General features: G+C 41.3%; 1 protein-coding gene across 1 annotated transcript; it reads left to right on the forward strand.

Moving 5' to 3' along the window:
- The first annotated feature begins 210 nt into the window (after positions 1-210).
- On the forward strand, positions 211-745 carry LOC124254854 (basic salivary proline-rich protein 2-like). Its single transcript, XM_046688710.1, has 2 exons — positions 211-391; positions 512-745. Exons 1-2 carry the CDS (start codon positions 211-213, stop codon positions 733-735), a joined length of 405 nt encoding a protein of 134 aa, XP_046544666.1. The 3' UTR covers positions 736-745.
- Positions 746-12,631: the final 11,886 nt, after the last annotated feature.

The raw sequence follows: 12,631 nt of genomic DNA on the forward strand, positions 1-12,631 counted from the left end.
TGTGCTGTTCAGCAACAAGAGCATCACTCTCACCATGAAGACCTTCCTGCTACTACTGGCGCTATCCTTCGTTGCCATATGTTGGTCACAAGCACCACAAGAAGGTGACCGTCCACCTCCACCAACTGAATGTCCCCCACCACCAGAAGGTAAATCTCGACCACGCAGACAAGCACCACTGGAAGGTGACCGTCCTCCACCACCAACCGGATGTCCCCCACCCCAGTAGGTGAATCCCGACCACGCAGACAAGCACCACAGGAAGGTGACCGTCCACCTCCACCAACCGGATGTCCCCCACCTCCCGAAGGTGAATCTCGACCACGCAGACAAGCACCACAGGAGGGTGACCGTCCTCCTCCACCAACAGGAAGCTCTCCACCTCCAGAAGGTCAGTCTGGTTCACAAGAACAAGCACCACAGGAAGGTGACCGTCCTCCACCTCCACAAAGGCAGTCTGGCCCACAAGGACAAGCACCACAGGAAGGTGACCGTCCTCCACCTCCAGAAGGTCAGTCTGGCCCACAAGGACAAGCACCAAAGGAAGGTGACCGTCCTCCACCTCCAGCTGGATGTCCTCCACCTCCAGAAGGTCAGCCTGGCCCACAAGGACAAGTACCACAGGAAGGTGACCGCCCACCTCCACCACGACGAGGCCCTCCACCTCCCGAAGGTAAAGGACGAGATGCCAGAGGTCCTGGAGGAAGAAGACCCCCTCCTCCAAGCATGAACTAACTAAATTAGTTTCAAGGTGAACACGTTATACATAACATTTATAGAGGTGTACAGATATCGATACTGAGCTAACACTCTAAGTATATCTTATCAACAAATACTGTAGCGTTCTTTTAAAATATGCAAAGCTATGATGAATAATTTCCTAAGCGGCTTCACTAGATCATGTCAGATGTATAAGGCACTTCAAGCTGATCCCTTTCACTGATCACAAACTCTTTTTGTAATGTTTAATAAGCATATTCTCTTTTTTACAGATTCACCCTACGTGAATAAAATCGTAATAGAAATTAAGATCTTTCGTTGTGAATTATCTTAGGACACTTTCGTCAGTAGTAAAGATGTGCGACATATTGTCCCAAGAAATTGGAAGTTGTTTGGTTGTTTGCATGTCAGCGTACCCCAGTGTTCGTACAGCTGTTGGTTTGTTTGCCAGTCATTCGCAAGTTTCAAGGCTGCACTGAGACAGCTGGAACATATCTGACGTGATTATGTAAAAGCTCCGTCATGTAGCAGGAATACAGTGACGAGTGCCAGGTGCCATTGTTCCTTCACTTATGCAGTTACTGAAAGTCTTGGAGACCTGGGTCCAGGGTCCCGATCCACAAAGCGTTCGTAACGTTACGACCTGTCGTAACTCAATAGTTTATCATAGGCTTACAAATGTCGTAGCCCTACGAACGTTTTGTGGATCCTGCCTCTGGTTGATTGTATGCCATCTCACCAAGGGTACGTGTGACATGCCAGCTGTTGTCAGTTGTCAGTCTGTCTTTCCCTGGATGAGTGTGTTAGGACCACCGTGAAAAGGTTTGAATATTCGTGCAAGTGGTCATCCTTTCCTATACTCTTGACTTTAGAAATGTCTCGGTTTGCAAGTAACATTCAGCTTTATCTCAGGATTACCTCCTGAGGAAATTAAGCACACACACACACACACACACACACACACACACACACACACACACACACACACACACACACACACACACACACACACACACACACACACACACACACACACACACACACACACATACATACATACATACATACAGGGGTTGGTTGAACGCCATATTCAACAGTACTTCAAGAATACAAGGTGATGCAGGTCTTACAGGTTTCACATTTGGTGAAGCCCACGTGCTGACGTACCAAAGGATTATAATCAGAGAGAAACAACGAGTCAGATAGAGAAGATTCAGTATTCAAGGCCACTGGTCTATAACATGATTGTGTACAGAATAAATGACATGCACGCAAAGCCTTAGACTTATCTAGAACATATACGTACTTTGTTCATGAAGCGGCACTAGAGTCACAGGACTTTTAACTTTGGATACAATTAATCTAAACATTTCAGAGTTTTCATGCAATCAGTAGACTTTAGGGATTTCAACTTCACAAATGTGGGTGGGTAAACAGATCGTTCATCAGAACATTCTTTTCTTTCCTTGCTATATTTATCACACATTCAGTTGCTAATCTGAAGTTACAACTGAACTAGAGATACTTCTTTTGTAATAGAGTGGGAGACAGGATAATGATAATCATCTCTCAACCTTAGTTCTGTCCTAGAGGGATGTCAGAGGTGGTGCAGAACACCTACAGGTTACACTAAACCAAATGATTTTACACAGGCTTCGATAGAAAATTTATTTAACCTTCAACACAGGTATATGTGTACATAGGCAGGTCTTAATATATCAATGAAAACATGGTATCAGGCTAACTGCCCCCGGACAACTGCCCCCGACAACTGTCCCCTGGCTATCTGCCCCCGTCCATTGTGCCCCGGACAAGTGCCCCTAGGCTAATTGCCCCCTAGGACAAGTTCCCCCGCGCAAAACTAAAAGTGACCCCCTCTCGCTTGATATCTTGATAGGATATATTAAACTCAATTATACATTGTATCGACAATCAGTGCCTTTAGGATTTATTAAACTGAATTATACGTTATATCAACAAGCAGTGCCTTTAGTAAGTAACTGGCTATCTCATTATATCTTGGAAAAAGTTAATCTTGGGGAAGGTTATACAGTAATGCGGCCTTTGCTAGATGGGCACTAGATTTGCTAGTGACAGTGCCAAAAGACTGACACGTGTTTTTGAGAAATATAACTCTATGCACATTTTGGAATTTTTAAGAGCCATCTCCCACAAACTGTCCTTTTAAGTGAATTGATATTTATGAACTTTCTGAAAAATGAGCTAAAAGTGAATCTGAAGATTGATATGTTGTGTTGTATTACATAGTGCTATTAATTAAAAAATTATAACTATTACTTTTAGTTTGTGTGTTTTGTTATGATGGGGGAGTTGTCCGGGGTACCCCAGCTGGCACAATGTATGGGGGGCAGATAGCCAGGGGCAGTTGTCCGGGGCAGTTGTCCGGGGGCAGTTGTCCGGGGGCAGTTAGTCTAGACCCGAAAACATGACTAGCGTATATTTTATTACAGCAGTTCCCAGTACTGGAAGATGGAACACACAATATGAGGTCCACACCCAGATATATTCAGCATACACGATAAGGATGAAAAAGACAACACTTTGCTCAATATTTGCAAACATTGTCGGTTATTATAACTGGTGGATGAACATTTTAAAAACATAAAAGCCTTTGAAATAATCATCCAACCTCGGCTGCCAGATGTCTCAATCTACACTGAAGACTCCATACGAAAATGTGTGGTTGAAGGACTGATTCTGATCGTATGTAGTAGAAAAAGTAGATCATGCCCGAAATCAAACATTATTATCAGACAGCAGGTAGTGGAAATCTATTTTGTGCCATTAATAATTACTTTTCAACGAGCTTCTAGAGCTCTTAACATGTCTCCTAACATGCTGAAATGTGTTGACGGGACTCCAGCAATCAATCAGGGCAAACGGGGGTGGGGGGTCATTTCAATCTCATTTAGGACTGATAACTTATATACTTTTCAGAAAACTCAACTATCACTAACACTCACTCTTGAAGAAGTACCTTGAAACAGAACACGATTTAATTGTTACAAAATACAGTCAATGGCAACCTTTGAATACAGTTGGATACAGATACAGAAACATATTTAGTGAAAATAGAGCTGTGTTATGTGGACGATCTAACATTGTTCGTCTCTCCGAATGCATTATCTTCGAATCATCAAGCACAAACGTAAAGATTGAGCCTGTTTTCATAGATGGGACGTTGGTAAATGCCTCTCACACAGCCAGCAGTCAGTGGGTACCTAGTGGAATGGGTGAAGTATCGATTATTCCCTGATTGGCCTGCCAAGTCAATCAATATCATGCGCAGTGCAAACTATCACAGCGTGCAGCATCCAGAGTGAGTGAGTGGGTTTAGTTTTACGCCACACTCTGCAATATTCAAGATAAATGTAAATAATCGTGTCTGGACAAGACAATCCAGTGATCAACAGCATAAACATCGATCTACTGACCACCCGATCCCGTTAGTCGCCTCTTACGACAAGCATGGGTTAAAGAAGAACAATTCTAACCCAGATTTTCACGGGTGGCAGCGTCCAGAGAGCAAGGCCCCGAGATATAATAACCTTAAAGGTGTTAGGTTGACGTGGCTGCAACGGAGGAATATGACCTTTTCTTCCAGGGCTACAAAACCACATCTTTATGAAATCAGAAATCCTAACAAACTTGAATCCGTGTATTTGATTTACAACTACGTCCACGGTCAAGATCACACCGTCTTACGACTTTCTCCATACCATATGATCTCAATAGAGTTTATATTGAGCATCATTAAAGGTGACCACGGACGTTCGGACACAACCCATACAATGCCTGATGATGAAAAGCTAGCAAATGAATTCCTTAGTTGGGAAACAGTGGAGAATTGGCAGCGTTGCCGAGATACTGGTCACATGATGGACTTCAGCAAACAACAATCCCACCTAAACAAAAGCCTGTTTGGGTCAAAAAGATACCGATGAATCACAATCTAACCCCAACTCGGTTCATGATCAAACATTCATTTTAACGAAGAATGTAATAAAACGCCACACCAACTCTGGAAAAAAGTGTGTCTCCGAGATTAAAAGGTTATTTAGCAGCCTATCATGATTTTGTTTTGAGTTTTGAGTTTTGTGAAGTTGTACGAGGGTAAACTAAAAGTAGTACTATTGCAGGAGGTGAGGTGAGGTGAAATTGGGTTTAACGTCGTGCTTGAGAATATTTCGCTCATATGACGACTATTGCACTACTATTGCAGGAACAGCAGTTTCATAATCCATCGGGAATCCAGTATTTAAGGCATCTTGTATCCCATGCGTGTCGAAATAGCCGGGTAGCGAGGGAGAGGTGGTCAGACTCGGTAACTGACTGCGTGACATCATGGCAGACAGGGTTAATCGTTGTTCATGTTTTCAATCACTATGAACAACGATAGTCAATAGTTGTTTTATATGCTTTCAGTGTGTTGTATTTGAAAACAGATCAGCAAATGTCAAGAAATGTCAACTTATGATCGTGATCATTACGAAAATTATATCATCTCAGATGTACCACCTGAACACATTTCAGATAAGGAAATCACGGTAGCTGTCAAACGCTGGTGGTAAAGCACCAGGTAGAGGCGGAGTTTCCCCGAGTTTGATAAAAAGTAATATTAACAATTTAAATCTTCCTTCTAATTCAATTTTGACTCTATTTTGAATTTCCAGAAGAATGTAACATAGAAATAATTCTCCTGCTATGGTAAACGCCGGAATCTGAACAACTAAAGAGGCACATTTTCACTTAATTTTCATTAATTTTCAATATCAGAGCTGAAGATACGTAACTAGATAGAAATTGATCACATAATATATGAAACACAGGCTAGTGTTAGGATTGATTATTCAACCACTGATCATGTCTTTGTACTACAATCACTTTATCAGAAATATCTCAGAAAAAGAAACCATAGCTTTTATTTGTGTTTCATTGATTTCAAGAAAGCGTTCATTTTCGGTGATAGTAATATGTGACTGTATGTTCTTTGAGTAATGGCGAACAAGGTTAATTGTAAATTTTACTTTATTATATGAAATTATAAAGCATGTGTACAAGTGGAATTCATGAAAACAGGCCTTTTAAATATCATCAGTTATCGTCAGACAAGGTTGCACGCTGAGTCCAGTTCTTTTTATATTATCTATCAATGAAGTTATACACGAAATGTATAGCCTTTGACTAAGAGGTGTTAAGTTTGGACTGACGTTTGCCAAATATTACCTATTCAAGCATGAAAAGCCATATATTTAAAACTAAATATATTTCCAAATTTCTCAACTCTCCCCTGCTGCTAAAATATGTATTTAAAATTGCACCTATTCTATTTATATGGCAAGGAAGTTTGGAGATATTCCCATAGAACAAACACTAAAAAGACACATTAATTTCTTTAAGAGCTACCTCTACTATTACAGTTCCAGGACGGATGGTGAGAACAACAGTTTGTGTTAATTAGTAAAGTCCACGTGCGGTATAGTATTGGTATAGTTTAATTAGGTTAAATGACAGATTACCCTGAGCCTGTTATCATATAGTCTTATACTTTGGATGATAATGGTTGTTAACTGAGTATCCCACTTAAGACTAGTTTTATTCCAAACGGAATTTTTGATGATGTTGGGAAGATAATGGTGATATGAAATGTTTCATGCTTTTATCAAACAAAGGTGCAAGCATATTGAATTCAAATGTCTAAATGATGTATTTATATTGTCATAAGTTTATATATGAATATAATAATTACAGATCATAAAATTATTGTTATCTTGTATTCTATATCAATAAAATGAACTGAAAAAAGTAATGACTGTGACGTTTGAACTGAAAGTTTTAACTTTTATGTCATGTAACTGATAATAGTATGAGGTTGTATGAGGAGGTTAAGAATATGTTCTGTGGATTCAGTGAAATAGGGTTGAAATTGGAATTATAAAACCAAGAATTGTACAATGAACCATTGTCTCATGTCAATCCTCAAGCAATATATTAAGTGAGTGAGTGAGTTTAGTTTTACGCCCCACTCAGAAATATTCCAGCTATATGGCGGCGGCCTGTAAATAATCGAGTCTGGACCAGACAATCCAGTGATCAACAACATGAAAATCGATCTGCGCAATTGGGAACCGATGACATGTGTCAACCAAGCCAGCGAGCCTGACCACCCGATCCCGTTAGTCACCTCTTACTCTTCACGGGTTTGGTGGGATTATGACCTTCAACCATTTCATGTTAATTTGTAAATATTGTCCTGTTCTCATTTCAGTGATGATGAATGTGTCATCACACGGATGGACATGCCCCCCAGCACTCCCCACCACTAGTGACAACACTATCAACAACACCAACACCACTCAGGGGACATCTTCTCCCTCCTCCTCGTAAGTGTATATTAGATGTATTATATTAAGGTTATTACTATCTGAAGTAAATCTATATATTCATGAACACAATTTATGTTTTTTTATTCGTAGATTTCCTCTTCTTTTTTCAGAATTATGTCAGTGTTCCAGGCGCACCTGGACTGGAGGAGAGGAGAAAAAGACAGTTGCTGGCTCTTCAGCATGATCTATCTTAGAATAGTTTTAAAAGAGTATTAGTTTCTATACATAGTACTAGGTTTTGTAGATATTTTTAAGTATTAGTAGAGTATTAGTGGTATTATTTTGTAGTATGTTGTAGATATTTTGTTCATATTGTTACCTTTGTATATATTGGTACTTTTTGTTCATATGTATGTCTTTTTTTTGTAAATATGCAAAATAAAAAAGCCCAAGGGTGGGCAAATAATTCATTCATTGTGGAGTACAGTCATACCTAACCTGTTTCTTCACATGAATGGGTTTCTTGTTCCAACTCATCAAAATATCTAGATTGGCTGGGATAAATGCTGTTGGATCTACACCTATTTTCAACACAGACTTGTATAATAAAGGGAAAGAGTTCCGCCCGTATCCCCTCTTAAATTACATTCTACTCAAATCCTATCTCCTGAATATATATATTCCTCATCTGATAAGGACGACTTTAACATGTTTCTTTAATTGTATCTGAACATACTGAAAGACATATCCAACTTCTATAAGTGCCACTCAAAGAATTTTTCCCTTACCGTTAAAATTTAGGGGGGTACGGGCGGAAGTCTTACCCAGTAAACATGAAAATCATGAAAAGAACGGATTGCCCGAACACATATTGGAACACATCACATGACAACAACAAAATTCATGCACAACACACACGAAAAGCACAAATTGCATGCGTAAAACATGCTGAGTTGGGTATAAATGACCGTCGGCAAAAAGCCGTTCTCATTTTAGCTGTACCTCCGCAAGTTTATTTTGCAATACCAAGATTGTCACCAGAGGAACGAGAACGGGCGTTGGGCATGTTGCAGGTTGGCACATCAAGCAGGATTATTGCCAGACGATTTGGTTGCCATCATTCCACCATCATAAGACTTGCCAGCAGGTACCAACAAACAGGAACCAACAGTGACCGCCAACGTCATTGCCAGGCACGTGTTACCACCCTTCGCCAAGATCGAGACATTGTTCGGCGCCATATTCGGGATCGTACGTTGCCGGCTGCCAGAACCGCCAACGCTGTCCAAGGCCGACGTGGTTTGGTCAGTGCTTCCACCGACCGACGCTGTCTCCGTACGGCAGGATTATGGTGTCGACGCCCTTATGTTGGACCCATCCTGACTGATAGACATCGCCGTGAACGCCGACGATGGGCTGAACAGCATCGTTTGTGGTTGTTGGCATGGTGTTGTGGCATGGTCCGACGAGTCACGTTTTCACTTCCGAAATGCTGACAGGCGTCGACGGGGAGAACGTTACCATCAGGACTGTGTTGTACAAACAGATCGGTGGGATGGAGTCAGCATTATGGTGTGGGGAGGGATCAGTTATCATCACAAAACCGCTCTGATAGTTTGTCGTGGCAGAGTGAATGCCCTTTACTACCGTGACAACATTCTTCAGAACAACGTCGTTCCCTTCTTTAACCAACATCAAGATCTGCACACATTCCAGCAGGACAATGCTCGAGCGCACACTGCACGTGTTGCAACACAGTTTCTGGCACACAACAACATTCCTCTACTTCCATGGCCTGCATTGTCACCAGATTTGTCTCCCATTGAGCACTTGTGGGATTACATCGGCCAACGCCTCTCACGTCGCCCACAGATCAACAACCTTGGAGAACTTGAGAATGCTTTGCATCAAGAGTGGAATGCATTGCCTCAAAACATTATTCAGGGACTTATCAGTTCAATGAGGAGACGTTGCACAGCTTGTGTTGCTGCTAACGGTGGTCATACACGTTACTGACTTTCCAATTTGATTCCAGCTTTCTTTCATGGTCAGTTGAATTAAAACTTCACTTTTTTGCTGGATTGGTTCTTGTTTCTTTTCTTTACCAATCATTGGATTATAAAAGTATGTAAAATGTACACCGATTGCTCATTTATGCTTTTGGAAATCCAAACTAAAACAGGTGGTGCGTTTTCAATGATGTTCAGTATATTACATCCTACATACTATGTTTATAGTTAAGTTAACTAACCGAAAAAGAGCGAAAATCAGGCGTCTGTCAAAATGTCAAGAAATCTGTTTAAGGTGCCCTTCTTGTGCAGCTGTATGTGGTCGACTAAAATGTGCTGATGTTAGTAAAGAAGAAAACATACAACATTAAACTGACCAATCAGAGATCTAGGAATAGCTTGCCCTCTGAGTTTAGAACAAAAGAACACCCTGCTCTCCCACAATAAAACAATACAGCCAAGGTCCAACTTGGGGTAATCAAGCTGGGGACAAATACCAAACACACTCAAATAAATACCTAATCCAAATAAAACTACCACAACCAAACTGTTTAAAAATGATACCGTATTTACACAAATAAAATAAATAAAATGTAAAATATCACACTGCCACATTGTCAAGGTCAATATGGCGATCCCGACGGGGCGTAGTAAAACGTTGTTGTCAAGGTCGTGGAAGGTCACGGGTGCTGCCTATCTGCTGATGTCGTCTATGAAGCCTAACGATGGTGGAGTGGCCAAGTCCAAGTTGTCAAGCAATATCCCTGCTGCTGGTGCCAACCTGACTCATGCACGTTCTCTTTCGTGACGTGTTAACCTCGGCATCTCGTTTCACAATCGTTAGCGAAGCAATGAGAATCGTGTCTCATACACCTGCTTTTAAGGTCAAAGACTGCATGATGTCAGAATGAAATTCGCACTTTTGTCATGGTGTATCTGCATGTTGATGCCCTTGGACTTCATGTAAGTCATATCCATTGATCATTGTCATGCTGAAGTCCATCTTGATGAAAATATGGACAATTCTAGACTGGTGCGTTTTCAATGTTGGTGAGTATTTTTGTCTGTAGATGTGTCACTCGGTAACCACTACATCGCACATTCCGACCACAAAGCCATATGTTCCACAAAATAATGAAAAAAATGCAAAGATGTTTATTATTTATTTCAACGTTTATTTCCCAAATTATTCAACAAAAGGCTATCTGTAAAAGGAGAAGACATACACCTAACAGAACAGTGAGTACTATACAACCTACATTTTGTATAGTTCATGTATCGATCAGCAGACGTGGTGGACGTAATGACACGGAGCATGGCGGTATTGTCATGGCTACTTCAATCAGATCAGTATAATCTCGTTGGCTTTTGAATGACATAAAGGCAATTCATAATGGCAGTTCCACGTCAATTACTTAAGATCCCCAGCACTTCCTTTGCTAGGACTAAGTTTAAATTGAATACAAGCTAGTTCCTGAGTGGAACAGATGGACGTCTTCCTTCAGGACTTCTTACACATGATCCGTTATGCCCCCATTTCACTGGGCTACGACCTATCAAGACTATCCCGACTAGTGCCGATTCGTCACCTACGATGTTATCGTTCTCAATCGGCCAGATTTTGTTAATATTTTCCTTTTCTACGCAGTATCTACGGTAAACCTACGTAATGGACAATGACGAAACTGTAGATTTACGTATAAATGACGATAACACTGCGATTGAGCACCCGTTGTTGATAGGAGTTCACCCAGTATTGGCCGATTGGCTACGTTTAAATCACGTTTTTGCGGCGATATATCTACGCTTTACCCCCGATTCCTCACGATGCTCGCGGACACGGTGATGTAAGGCTTACGATATCGAAGACTCATTGCTGATTACATGCGAAGATTACCGATCGACGTCGAGTAAAGTACGTATAATTGCCGAATAAGACACGTAAAATCGGCCTCCAAACCACCAAATGGTCCGACGATGACAGCCGATTCTTATTATCTAGCAACATTCTCACAGCTGCACAACTACTTCTTTTGCTGCAACAACATATAGGCTTGGAGATAGATATCTATCAATACAGAAGGAACCAGGCACCAAACAGAAGAAGAAAACAGAAACGGTTTTGGGTACGTCCGTGGTTGAGGTTGGAAAGAAGATTGAACTTTGGAAACTATGACAATCTCATATCTGAACTCAGATTGGAAGACACGTCTTCTGTCTTCAACTATCTGCGAATGCCTCCTGATATGTTTGATGAACTGCTTCATTCCCTGTCTCCCAGACTTACCAAAAAGACATCAACTTCAGAAGAGCTCTGCACCCTTGTCTGAAGTTCGATAGTAACATTTAATAATAATAATAATAATTGATTTATAGAGCGCCTATTTCCAAAAGATATTGCTCAATGGTGCTATAAAGAGAACGGATTGTAGACAATGTCTATGGAAAAGAGAGTTTGAAACGATGAGTTTTGAGGGCAGTTTTGAAAGCGTCAGCAGATTCTATTCCTTTTAGGGCGAGTGGTAGAATGTTCCAGAGATAGGGGGCTGCAGCAGAGAACGCTCTTGATCCCATGGCTGTTTTGACGTGAGGCTGTGTAAGCAGTAGGGAGTTTGACGAGCGGAGCAATCGGAACATGGAGATGAATGAGGCTTTTTAAGATATTGAGAAAACATGTTTTCATAGATGCAGCTGTGTGTAAGAAGAAGAATTGTATTGAATTCTGCTTGATACAGGAAGCCAGTGAAGAGTTTGAAGGATAGGTGTCACAGTTTGGTAGCGTGGTGCACGGGCAACAACACGGGCGGCTGAATTCTGAATCCGTTGGAGTTGTGAAAGGAGCTGTTGAGGAATGTTGTAATAGAGGGAGTTGCAGTAATCAAGTCTAGAGAGAACAAGGCTGGTCGTTAGAAGCTGGGCGGTGTTGAAGTCTAAGAAGGGTTCGGATCTTGCTAATATTGAAAATATGGTAGAAGCATCCTTTGCTGAGTGATTTGATTTGATTTTCTAATGATATTGTTGATTGAAAGATGACACCAAGATTTTTTGCAGAGTCGGACTCCGTGATAACATCTTGTCCAATTTCATGAGATAAACTGTCAGGCACTTTGGAAAGTTGATGCCTGGCCCCGAGGTTATAAAACTTTCTTGAGTACGATCTCATGCTCAAATCGGGTTTCGTGCTCAACTCAAAACTCAGACTCGGTAAATGGAGGTTATTGAAAATTCTGAGTACGTTTTCGTGCTCAACTTGAGCATGAAATGCTATGATCTCAAGTATGCTCTGGACCGTGTTCAACGCTGAGTTCGATGTCAACAATGGCAGCTCACCTGCGTCAGATTCGGCAAGCTCGGCGGACATCCCGTGTACCAGAGTGTTCCGAGATCGTACGAACCCGCTCGAAGATTTAGGAGTCGATGAAGTGTTTGAGAGGTATCGTTTTAGACCAAGAACAATAATATATTTGCTTGGGCTTCTGGATTTTACCCATACACACAGCTCGGAACTGTTCACTGCCACCTCTGTTGCAACTACTCCTCTGCCTTCGCTTTTTG

This window comes from Haliotis rubra, unplaced genomic scaffold (assembly GCF_003918875.1).
Source record: "Haliotis rubra isolate DU_JTF1 unplaced genomic scaffold, ASM391887v1 Scf585, whole genome shotgun sequence".
Taxonomy (NCBI): Eukaryota; Metazoa; Mollusca; class Gastropoda; order Lepetellida; family Haliotidae; genus Haliotis; species Haliotis rubra.

Bases quoted from the DNA above. Each gene is read 5' to 3' on its own strand.
- LOC124254854 (XM_046688710.1), top strand. From the start codon at position 211: ATGTCCCCCACCCCAGTAGGTGAATCCCGACCACGCAGACAAGCACCA. The intron at 392-511 runs GTCAGTCTGGTT...CACCTCCAGAAG, and splicing joins AAGCTCTCCACCTCCAGAAG to GTCAGTCTGGCCCACAAGGA.